The 12,335-nt window shown below is 49.4% G+C and overlaps 1 protein-coding gene across 2 annotated transcripts in view; it reads right to left on the minus strand.

The window, feature by feature from the left end:
• Positions 1-12,335, minus strand: part of rassf3 (Ras association domain family member 3) — a 43,525-nt gene that overhangs the window by 15,146 nt on the left and 16,044 nt on the right. Inside the window, exon 1 of one of the 2 annotated variants that reach the window (XM_029247573.1) lies at positions 331-1,021. The exons of the other annotated variant lie outside the window; for it this stretch is intronic. Coding sequence (XP_029103406.1) covers positions 331-453 — 123 coding nt within the window. The 5' untranslated portion in view covers positions 454-1,021. Of the gene's footprint in view, positions 1-330; positions 1,022-12,335 lie in introns of those variants that run through there. 2 annotated transcript variants of the gene reach the window in all.

Here is a 12,335-nt window from a genome sequence, read left to right on the forward strand (position 1 = left end):
AAAAAAAACACTTCGCCATGAAATACATATACAGTAATATACATAACAAAATTACACTGTTCCGCTGAAATATCATTTTCACTTTTACTACAAAAAAAAAAAAAAAAAAAACCTGCTTTGGCAGAGGAAGAAACCGGAGTGGGGTGGAAACTACCAGAGCGACGAGTTTGGTTACTGACACGAATCGGCACCAATTTCGGCCGAACGACACGTTCAACCTCATCAGTTTGACCGCGGAAACCCCCCCCGGACCCGGACCCCCCTCGGCTGCTGCCGCCGCCGTGCGTGACCGCGCAAGGCCCTCCCGGCTCGCCGGCGGGGGCTCCTCACCTGGAGCTCGGGCTGCTTCCCCTGCGGCTTCCTGAAGAAGGACGTTCTGGCGGTGAAGAAGAACTCCTCGGAGTCTTCCTCCAGACTGCTGTAGCCACTGCTCATCGTGCTCGTCCACGTCATTTGTCGAGGAAAAAACGCCCGCGCTCGCTTTCAACGCCGGGCAACTCCGGATTTTGCCACATTAATAAAAAATAAGCACTAAACAAAAAGTTTTCCGAGCCGCGGCGATTACCTGTTGGACAGTCAGTCACGAGCGGCAGAGCTACTAGAAAGTTCTCTGTGCCGCGACGTGAAGTTCGACAAACCCGCCGCGTCTAACTTGAGGAGACAGCGCGCACAGTACACCGACTACAGTAAACTAAGTATACTGTACAGTACTTTACCGCTCCGACGCGTGTCCTTCTCACTCCCTCGCAGTCTGGAAATTAGGCGACAGTTTTATATTCTTGTCTTGTTCTGAATCTGACAAGCTTTCCGAAACTTAAGTTCCTGAAGCCGGCGTTTACCCGCACCCCTACAGTAACAGATTATGTATGTATGTATTTATTTATTTATTTATTTATTTATTTGAAGCCGTTTCCGCTCTAACCGACAACCTCGAGTCGGGGTCCGAGACACACAGCGGCGAAGCCCTTTTTTTTCTCTCGCTCTCACGGCTGAGCCACCGAACCTCACCGGAGAGCACACCCACAGTGGCGCGCACACACACACACACACCATGAGGTCATCATTTTATCCTCCAATCGCCGTGCAGGTACAGTTTCTCAGTCGGAAAGGTAACAAATAACAATACCTCTGACGTCAGATGCGAACCAGTCAAAATGTGCGTCGAGTAACGCGGAAGTTGCACGTTGTTGCCAAGAGAAGAGGGACACTTAACTTTTCATTCTCACTGTACCGGGACGCATGTTGAGAGTCACTTTTTAGAAGAACGTCTCGTATTTTCTTGGGAGAGCTGGAGTGAGGGTGATGATATAATTCAAAATCATTGTCGCCAGAGATAATTTACATACACTGTGTGTCACAGAATTGTACCAGAGTTAGATCATCATGTAAGATAAAAATAATCGGCTCGAGTAATGCAAAGTTTGTGGACGGCGTCAGGGTTTTTTTTTTTTTTAAAAAGTACAGCATTGTCACATGCACAAGCAGAAGACAGTTTTACACGAGCTGTCACTCGGACACAAGGTACAGGTCACTGTACTCTACAGTCCAAAGTACACTAACTAAGCAAACAATCTCATTTTCTCACTTACCTCGATAAATATGCAGCACACCAAAGTTAATCTGCTTATTTTCCTTCTTTTATGCATACTGTCGCAGCCCTTGAGCACAGACCAACCAAAATAAAATCTAGAATCAAAAGCAAGTGGGAAAAAGATGTAAAATCCGCCCATCCTAAGGGTGTAACTGAAGTACTGGGGGGGAAAAACTCAAACTAAAAATACTCAAACCAAGCTTTTAAAAATGCCAGTGCAGGATGTGTTGGGAGGTGGGAGTGAGAATGTACTAATATGTTCTCGAGTACTAAAATCCCATTTTATATTTAGGATGGAATTAACTCTAAATCTCCCCAGCTGGTACAGGTGGATTGTTGTAACCAGGCTCAGAAACCTCCATCATACCTGCACATGCTCACTGAAAAATGGGCAGCTTTACTGAGTCACGAAGGCATGCGCGCACACTCTCTGGAACCCTTTAATTTGTGGCCGCCTTTAAAGCCAGCATTTCTCCAATTTACCAGACCTCGCAAAATGCCAGGACCAAAAAAATGCAGCCAACGGTTTCCACCAAGTTTATGACACGTTTACATTTCTTATTACGAGAAAAAACATCATTTTAAACAAAGCATTCATTTTTGACAGGTTTGTCCAAGGCCATGAGAGAAGAAGTTGGAGTTGCCTTGTGTGAAGGAAATGAGTGGGAAGAATCCAGAACTAATCCCAAATTACAAGGCCTGCACTTGCTGGCAGTGTTCTTTTCTAACCTGCTAATAACCACCAGCCTACAGAGGCAACTTTGTAATTAACTTGTGGCTGCTGGGTTCCTTTCTACTTGTGGAATTGCAAGCTGACCACTTGACAGATGCTGCATTTGGGTCACTATCCTCCTGTGTAGTCAGCTCTGCTCTGCTGCTTATGAGAAGATTTTCTCTCTCTCTCTCTCTCTCTCTCTCTCTCTCTCTCGCACTCACTCACTCACTCAAGTATTTGCTAAGTATCATTCACTGCTGGTCCAAGTGAGGGTCACAGTGCTCCGGAGCCGATCCCTGAAACAGAGGGTGGAAGGCTAAGCAGGGTACACCCTGGGTAGGACACCAGTCCATGGCAGAACATTCACACAAGTAGCCAAAGGGCAATTCAGAGTCGCAATTTCATCATACTGTGGGATGAAACACAGAAAGAGCATCCCTGGAGCTGTGAAGCAGCAGTGGCACTACCCATCATACCACCCCAAATGCAACAGCAAAAGTAAAACAAAAAGATTTAGTTTCTCTACTGTAGTTTTCAGAGGGGGGCACAGCGGGTTTGGCCGGTGCCTGCTGTGTGGCGGGTCTGGGGTTCGAGTCCTGCTTGGGCCGCTTTGTGCAGACTGGCGTCTCATCCGGGGTGTGTTCCCTCCCCCTTGCGTCCTGTGTTCCCAGTTTGTCATGACCCCGCTCGGGATAAGCAGTTGCAGACATTGTGTACTGTAGTTTTCTTAGTCTATCCTGCTTAGTTTGGCAAAACACAAACTGCTCAATGCTTAAATACTAAAACAGTTTATGACTCCAAAAGCCCAGAAGCTCTTCACTGTCACATTTCCATGTGTTGCCCTTTTAGTTCGGGATTCATTCATAGATTCATAAGCTGTGTGTGAAGGATAGCGCTTCAGATACATACTGTAAATACAGACACTAGGGACACAAGGTCAAATGTGTGTAACATCTGCAGAGAATGAGAGAAAGCACAAACCGCACGAGGCTTTCCGGGGGTTTGTGGAAGGAGGGTGAGCACTTTTTTTAAACCAAGCCCTAAAAATAGTCAGCCAGCAGGAATCCTACAAACCCAGGAGCAGAGAGCATGGGGTGTATGCTAAAAACACACACACACACACTGTCTGAACCGCTTGTTCCATACGGGGTCGTGGGGAGCCAGAGCCTAACCCGGCAACTCGGGACATAAGGCCGGAGGGGGAGGGGACACACCCAGGACGGGACGCCAGTCCACCGCAAGGCACCCCAAGCGGGACTTGAACCCCAGACCCACCAGAGAGCAGGACCCGGTCCAACCCACTGCACCACCGTGCCACCACACACCCCTTGTATGCTAAACACAAATCTCATATTAGCTCTCAAATTCACACCAGTTCTGCTGACACAAAGAACGGACATTCATCTTTGGTCAATTTACACAGGTTTTGTGGTCAAGGGAATTCCACCGGTATTTACCCATCCTTTCAAGCAATACTGTAAACATCAGAAATGAGTGATAATTGATTTCTAGCCAATTACACAACTGCTAGGGATCTTAGACTGTGAAATAAGACAAAATCTCACATTACACTTACTACTTCCTCTGCAGGGGTTCAAAACACCTTACACACTTACAGCTGCACACACATTTAGCCTCGCAATGAGAACACACCTCAAAAAGCAATGAGAGCTAAGAAAAGGTGGCAGGTCACCGCATCCTGGTTGACAGCAAGATTTTGGACTGAATATGTGTTTCCTTATGGGGTTGGGGGGGGGGGGGGTGTCCTATTATGCACTGGTGTCATTAACTGCAGACATTTAGCCACAAAACTGAGTGGCAAACTACATTGCTGTGTTGCAATCGCTTGGGCTTTGTGAAAACCCTGCCAAGACCTTCTCCTAGCGGTGAAGATGCCAGCGTCCACCTTCTCTTAGGCGAGGCAGCGTGTGAAAATCCCCGCGTAAACCACCTCTTAACCGAGATAGCGGCCAAAACATTTAGTTTCACCTTCGCAGCTGTGTAAAAAAAAAAAAAAAAAAAAAAACATTTCTCATCGGGGAGGGTGAGAGGAGGAAGCAAAGCGAGCACTGGAATCGTGTGGTGGTTTCCACAGGTGGCACAAGATATCCACAACAACGGAAACGTTATCGGACCGGGACCAAAACCCCTGAGATCCCTCTCAAATAGTGTTTCTAAATATAAATTCTCCTTTTAGCCATCAAGGTTTGCCTTTCAGGAAGTCAATGCTGCAGACTTTTATAATTCCAAGCCCTTAGCCAATCATTACGACACACAGTCCTCAATCCCTCTGCTTCAGTTGTGTAACGTGGGATGAGACCCGTGAAAGATGTAACCGTATAGCCATCCCCGGGTCATCATAATTCACAGGGCCTTGACGCTGTAGACGCAAGAGGAAATGATCAAAGGGACTGGAATGTGTTGTGCGGTAATATACTACTTTTTCATGTTTTTTAAATGCCCCTCGCCAGTCTACACACACATTCGCTGAAGCCGCTTGTCCCAAGCGGGGTCACGGCAAGCCGGAGCCTAACCCAGCAACACAAGGCGTAAGGCTGGAGGGGGAGGGGACGCACCTGAGACTGGGCACCACCATCTCACAGGACCTGAAGTGGGAGCCCCACATAGACTCCATTGTGCAGAAGGCCCAGCAGAGGTTGTACTTCCTTCACCAGCTGAGGAAGTTCAACCTGCCACAGGAGCTACTGCTGCAATTCTACTCCGCAGTCTTCCAGTCTGTCCTCTGTACCGCTATAACTGTCTGGTTCGGCTCGGCTACGAAATCAGACATCAGAAGACTAGAGCGGATAGTTCGGACGGCTGGAGGAATCGGACACATCCCCCCTAGCTCTCGGAGAACCGCACTCGTCCGGAGTCAGTAAAAGGGCTGGCAAAATCATTCTAGACCCCTCGCATCCAGGCCGCTTCCTCTTCGAACCTTTGCCATCTGGCCGGCGCTATAGAGCACCGAGCACCAGGACAGCCAGGCACAAGAAAATTTCTTTCCTCAGGCCATCTACCTCATGAACAGCTAAATGCCCCCAAGGGAGTAAACTGGTGCAATAAACAATGCTATTTATATTTATTTTTCACATCATATCTCTTATTTACTTTCCATTGCATTGTATATAACATACTTGTACATATAATGCCTAGTGTCTGTTTTGTACTTTATACTCTATATATTTTTCTTTTTTAATCAGCCCACTCTACTTTTATTATCTGTGTCTTGTCACTGTCATTCTGTCTGTGCTGTGGAAGTTTCTGTCACCAAGACAAATTCCTTGTATGTGCAAACATACTTGGCAATAAAGCTCATTCATTCATTCATTCATTAATTCATTCATTCATTCAGTCCATCACAGGGCACCCCAACCAGGGCTCAAACCTCAGACGTGCCAGACAGCAGGACCCAGTCAAGCCCGCTGTGCCACCACACCCCCAGGTCTAGTAAAGTATTGAACATATAGTTTGAGGCTCAAGTGTACATTTTCATGAGCTTACCCACTAACACACCTGAACACATTCCAGTGACTTTACTGGAAATGATGGTAACACCATCTAACGATGCATTAAAATCCATATTGTCCCACTTGATGCAATGGCCACATATTTTCTGTTTGCTTTTTGAAACTGATTCCCAACAATAATATATCCATTCGGTCTTTTTTGGTCAAATCTCACGAACAGTTGCCCTTTGAAAGTTCATTCTAAGCTATGATTATATGCTGTTTATAAACACATCTGTCAAGTTTTGAAACATACATGACTGGGAAGATGACGACGCAGTCCAGCCCAAACACACACTCCACCAGGCTTCTTATCAATTTATCGGTTCAGATTTTTACCATAACCCATCTGGGCCTGGGGGCACGGAGACAAGCGAATTACTGAGTTTGAAGACTAAATAGGAAGTAGACAGAACCGGGGCCTGGCTGTTGCTGCTACAGGACCACATGGTCGCAACGCCGGCCGCGTTCAAGCAATGGTCTGAGAGTCGTATTCAAAGGCAGCTTTGTGCTGAAGGCTCTAATCTTCAGCAGACTCTTCCTGTCAATCCCATGATTCACCAGCGCAGACAGACCTCAGGGCTCACAGGCTCCCCGTGTCCATGTAATCATGAGGAAACAAGCAGCCCCGATCATCTGATCCCTTATCTCAAAAGAAAAACATCAGGTAGAGAAACTTCAGCCTTTCTAGATCAAACCAGCGCTCCGTGAATGTAGCAGATCATTCTTCCCTATTTGCAAGTACAGCTCTCGGCCTTTTCCTGGACAGTTAGTCTGGGGTGGACAGCCCATAAATAACATGCGATCACTGTTAGATGTCATACCTGGCCTGAAGGCCACCAGCAAGGCTGTATTCGAGCGCATTTGAAAATCGCTCCCCTTCCCCCCTCTTCTGCTTAGCCAGTGTCAAAACTGAACAGAGGGCTTCTTGTCCGGTCAGTATCTGATCCACTTTGATTGCGTCCCTGCGGATAAGACATCCTGCTCAACAGTAACCTCAGCTCCCTAACCGCGGTGCCACACAGCTGTGCTTTCTTTCACGGTCCAATCATATGCCGTATCCAAATACCCAGATGGATGTTCATGAAGGGTCAAGCAAAGGTCTGGGCTTTTTCCTTCTTGAGGTGGTCTTCGCGTCAAGATCACGTTAAACCGCATCCATGCGTCCATCAACTAGCATATTAACGTGGCGTAATGTACTTGCTATACGTGCTTTGTTTTCAAATTCTTAATAATAATAATCTTTGATGAAAGGAAAAGAAGTAGGGAGACAAAACTGTTCCATCTAACCTGCATCAGATGATTTCTTCTTTCATACATTAACCAGACACTTTTCTCCAAAGCCATTCATAATTTTAAGCTATTTACAACGTTTTTACCCAGCCCGATATTTTTACCGGAGCAATTTAGAGTAAGTACCTTGTCCAAGGCCGCTACAGCTGGAAAGCGGACCCCAACCCTAACCTTTGAGTCCAAAGGCGGCAGCGCTAACCGCTACGCTACCCGTTGCCTAGCTACGCAGCTACCTACATAAGTGTACTTCTGCAGAAGTTCAAATTAAATCCCCCAAAGGTGATGTAGCTGAGGTTCAAGATGGGGTTTAACGACCAGGTTCAGCAGAAAAGCCCACAAACTTATTCAGCCCTTCCTCTGCGTTGGGCCGGCCGACCCAACCCGGGCGCCTACTAGCGCTAGTAGCGCGGCTCTCCTCGGCACTCTTCCTCCAGAAACTCTCGAGTCCAAATAAAACCGTCGCACTTCACACGCAGCCCCGGCGCCGCTTCTCTCAGAACGCCAGCAGGCGTATTTTATGCGCTTCATTTATTTTATTGTGCTTTATTTATTTTCTCCAGCGGCGCGAGTCAGACGGTCACTAGAGCAACGGTTTGCCGGGAATCTTCATCTCCCGGAGATACAGCCTTCATTAAAGCAGCCGAGGCGCTTCTCCTCCTCCGATTAAAAACAGCACTTTCGCAGCATGTGCAGCGTTGCTGGAGAGAGCGATGCTAAAAGGGCTGTTGACGCGAGTCAAACATTTCGGTTTCAGGCTCGCCGGACCTCAGGCTTTCCCTTCGTCGCCGTTAACCAGACGGCGCTAGGAAGGGTCTACGGAATAACTGCCGTTACGACCGAGATTTGAAGGCATGAGATAAAAATTAATCTTCCAGAAAGATGACAGCGCGCAGAAAACGCGATGATGCGACCTTATGGAGGGCAAAAACGAGCCAAATATGGGGGAAGGCAGAGAGCGGGCGGCGGGGATTAGCCTCGGTGGCGGCCGCTAATCTGGGCGCGCGGGAAGGGAGCCGCGGCCCATTTTCTCCTTCCGCACTCGGACTCACTGGAAAGACTCGCACCTTCACGCGGAGCGCGACATCGAGACGCACGCACCTGAGCGCTGCAGCTTAACGTGACGCTTAATTCCTAGGTAACAGCAGGCACACACACACACACACAAACAGCAGGCAAGAACCGTATTTATTTTACAGCCTCATGTGGTTTTCCTTGTTATATTCAGAGTGTATTAAATCATAAATATTTGGTGGGGGGGCACGGTGGCACAGCAGCGCAGGGGGTTTGGCCGGGTCCTGCTCTCTGGCAGGTCCGGGGTTCGAGCCCTGCTTGCGGTGCCTTGCGATGGACTGGCATCCCGTCCTGGGTGCGTCCCCTCCCCCTCCAGCCCTACGCCCTGCGTTGCCGGGTTAGGCTCCGGTTCGCGATGACCCGAGGGATCTCGGTCAATGTGCGTGTTTGTATTTGGTGTGATGGGAAAAATGTTAAAGCTGCCTTTTTTTTGTTTGACCCCCCCCCATACTGGTCGTACCACCTGGTAAGCCCACGGTCCACATACAGAAGAAGAGATCCTGTTCATAGAGGTGTTTGCATTTCAGAAGAACGCGAGAAGCGTCACGATCGCGTCGCCTGACGTTCCGCAGGTCGGGTCATGCGGCAGGGCAGTCGGGGAGATGAGAAGGGTTCGATGTTCACTGCCTGTTCCTTGGAGGACCCCACCGTCCTAAACGCGCGCACACACACACACACACACACACACACACACACACACACACACACACACACAGAGATGTGGGACTATTCCCGCAACGACGGCCTTTCTCAGGGAATGTATATGAAATATTTCGGGACCAGCGCTCGGGAAGCAGAATGGGTCCCGTCACACTCCTGTCAAAGATTATTGCAGGAGAGGCTTTCTAGGCACCCGAAACTCTGGCTGGGGAACGAGTACCTACAGCTTCAGCACCTGTGTGTGAGCGCTGGAGGTGGGGCTGCGTCCCGGTTTGCAAAGAGCTGCACACGGGTATTTGCTGACATTAGGACTCTTTTCAGCAAACAGATTACATGTGGCCTGAGCGCCTGTGTGCTGCCCTGTAGAGATCAGGCTTCAGCCCGCAGGGGTTCACGCCGTGCCTCGGCGAACAGGCTGTAAAGGAGACGGGCGTCTGGAACGGCCTGCGGCCACGTGCACACAATGGAGAGCGGCGCATCGGGACCGCCGCCCTCCCGCTGACTCCACACTGTAAACCCAGCCTTTCAAAAGGTGCCTGAGATCTCCAGGGCATCAGGCTATCGCTGGACCAGCTTTCACACTGGAACAAAGGTACAGACAGCTGCAGGCCAAAGGTCAAACCCTCACACTGATGGATTTTTAAAACAGGGTGGCACAGCGGGCAGCGCTGCTGTCTCACGGCGCCTGGATGGTGTGACAGGACGTGGGTTTGATCCCCACAGAGCGTGTGTGGGGTTCCTCTGTATGCTCTGGTTTCCTCCCACACTCCAAAGACATGCTGTTTAGGTTCCCCCATAGTGTGTGTGTTCCACTGATGTATGGATGAGTGACCCAGTGTAAGTAGTGTACCTAGTAGTGTAAGTCACTGCGGTGAATAAGGTGTGTGGGCTCATAACACTACAGTGAGTTTGTTGGAAGTTGCTTTTGGAGAAAAGTATCTGTTAAATGAATAAACAATGTAAAACACTGCAGGTACCATGGCTTGGCTCCGGTATACCATGTACGTGACTCGGGTTCGAAATGCTGCAACTGAGATGATTATCATGGGTTCTTATGTTACTGCTTAACGCTGGCTGCTTACAAACAGTAACTACCAGTTTTTTACGTGACATCACTTAATTTTAATACACGCTACAGTACTAGAGCTGTTCGGAAACCCGTGTAGGTCAGGACCTAGCGTGAGCCCTGCACTTTTCACATGATATCTGCAAAGATCTCCCAACACGAACGATTTACTCGGGAACACAGCTAAGCGTCGCCAGCTGCGGTACTCATGTTTTTCACGTCAGTGTTTTGCTTAGACAATCAGCAACGGGCTGCATTATCAGTAATGGACTCTGAACTGAGGTGTGGTACACAGCGCCGCGTTTTCCTGCCCCTGGACGTACCGCACACGCCTAAGTAACCAGATGCACCGAACAACAGGGACAAACAAACAAAGCTCTCACGGGTCGGCGGGCGCATCGCGTTCTGTGACGGACGTATAAAAAGAAGCCCAGCGCTGACAGCTCTTGCTTCATTATGGGTTTATCGCTGCCATCGCTTGGATTCCAAATCACCGAGGATGTAAAGAAGGCGATGGGGGAAAAAAAATCTTTACACTCAGCATTTCTGACATTACGATCATCAGTGGGCAGGATCACCAGGGATAATGATTAACCTGACGTGGGGTTTCTAAACTAATCTTACCATCGCACAAAGCAGCAGATACGTTTGGATAGTGACTGATGAGCAAATATGCCGAAGCCGTGGGGTCCTGCGAGAAAATATATGTAGTTTTCATAAACAGATCTAAATCCCTAATGGGGACATTTTGAAATGCCATGTTATCGGTGTCATTCTTGGACGCACACGAGCACTAATGTTGTTTTATCACACGTCCAGGGGCGCAGGAAGGCGTCACACATGTCTGCGTGCGGCGCCCTGATGAAATCCCCCATCCCCCACGGGGACAGCCGGTAGCGTAGCGGTTGGTGGTGCCGCCTTCGGCCCCAAAGGTCGCGGGTTTGAATCCCGCTTCTGGCCGTAGTTCCCTTGAGAAAGGTACTTATCCTAAATTGCTCCAGTAAAATCACCCCGCTGTTTAAAGGGGTAAGTACCTTAACATTTTAAGTCACTTTGGAGAAAAGCATCAGTCACATGAGTAAATGTAAACGTCCTCCCTGGGGGAGCTCAGCTGCCCTGCACATTCCTGGGGAAGGACTTTCTCCAAGGGAGAAAGAGTCCAAGTTCCACAGGGAGCCCTTTGTCTCCCCATGACGCGTAAGGGCAGCTGTGGGGGGGTGGGGGTGTGCGGGTGCCCGCTGTCAGTGCCCTCCCCCCCTTACGTCTGTGATGTCCTGACAGTAAATTGGCAGTGTAGGTGGGATGAAAACTGCTCAATCTGTGCTGGTTGCCAACAAATTGCATAGCAGGATTAAAAAAAAAAAAAAAACAGTGATGTCATTTTCTAACACTTCAAACCTCTTACATCTTTTCTGCATCAGAACTGCGCGAGTATGAATTCGGCCCCTTCGCAGAGCGGCCGCACGTAAAAAGGCCTTAGCGCAGAACTGAAAGGGAGGGCAGAGGAGAATCGCACACGGCCGCCGTCGCAAAAACGGTAAGAAGGACGGAGGTGAATAAATTAAAGTGCCCTATAAAGGATTTGCTCAGTTCTTCCCAACCGATCACTCGCAAGGCGAGACAAAGTATCTCCTCGACGCAACAAACACCGAAATGCCGACGTTCCCTGGACCCCACCGCAGATCCGCCGCGGCCCAGCGCTGTTGTTCTCGGCGATTTACGCTGCCTCTCCGCAGACTGGGACGGGGGGAGCGGGCGGTTTTGGGAGCACATCTTCCTGCCCGACTCCGCGTTTCAGCCCGTGTCTCTCGAACGTGTGTGTGTGTGTCGCTTCAGAGACGAGCCCTTCCGGGGAAGCCGCTGAACGCGCGTGTGCGAAAGCGCGTTTGTATATGTGTCACGGTGGCGCCCGAGCGTGTGCGTTTGTGTCTCGGGACACATCCACGCAAATGCAGTCGATTGCACGCAGCGGGTGTGCGGGTGCGTACATGTGCGTAATCGTGCCAGAATGTGTGTGCGCGTTCAAGTTTGTACACAGTCCTGCCTGCCAAAAGGGGATCTGCCATTCCACACATCCTCTCTTCATTTCCTGTAAGGAAATCCACCCCCCCCCCCAACCTCATTTCAGAAGCACTTTTACACCCGGGGCTTCTGCTCCTCTCCTGGGACTTTGGTGCAGCAAGTCGCCCAACTTCTGCAGGGGGAGAAAACATGGCTCATGAAGAGCCTTTGATGAGGAATCAGTCGGAGGCCTCCGAAAAAAAGGCTGCGTTTTTGTTTCGGTGTGACGTGGGATCGCGCTCCTCTGTCCAAAGGGGTTTTAATCACACATACCCTGTCTGGGATCCTCACGCATAACCGTGGCAACCAGTGCACTTCCACAAAGCCCCACAGACCGAGGTGTGCGGCAGGTCCTGTGACCTGGCCACA

The sequence above is a fragment of the Scleropages formosus genome, chromosome 21 (assembly GCF_900964775.1).
Source record: "Scleropages formosus chromosome 21, fSclFor1.1, whole genome shotgun sequence".
In the NCBI taxonomy this organism is placed as follows: Eukaryota; Metazoa; Chordata; class Actinopteri; order Osteoglossiformes; family Osteoglossidae; genus Scleropages; species Scleropages formosus.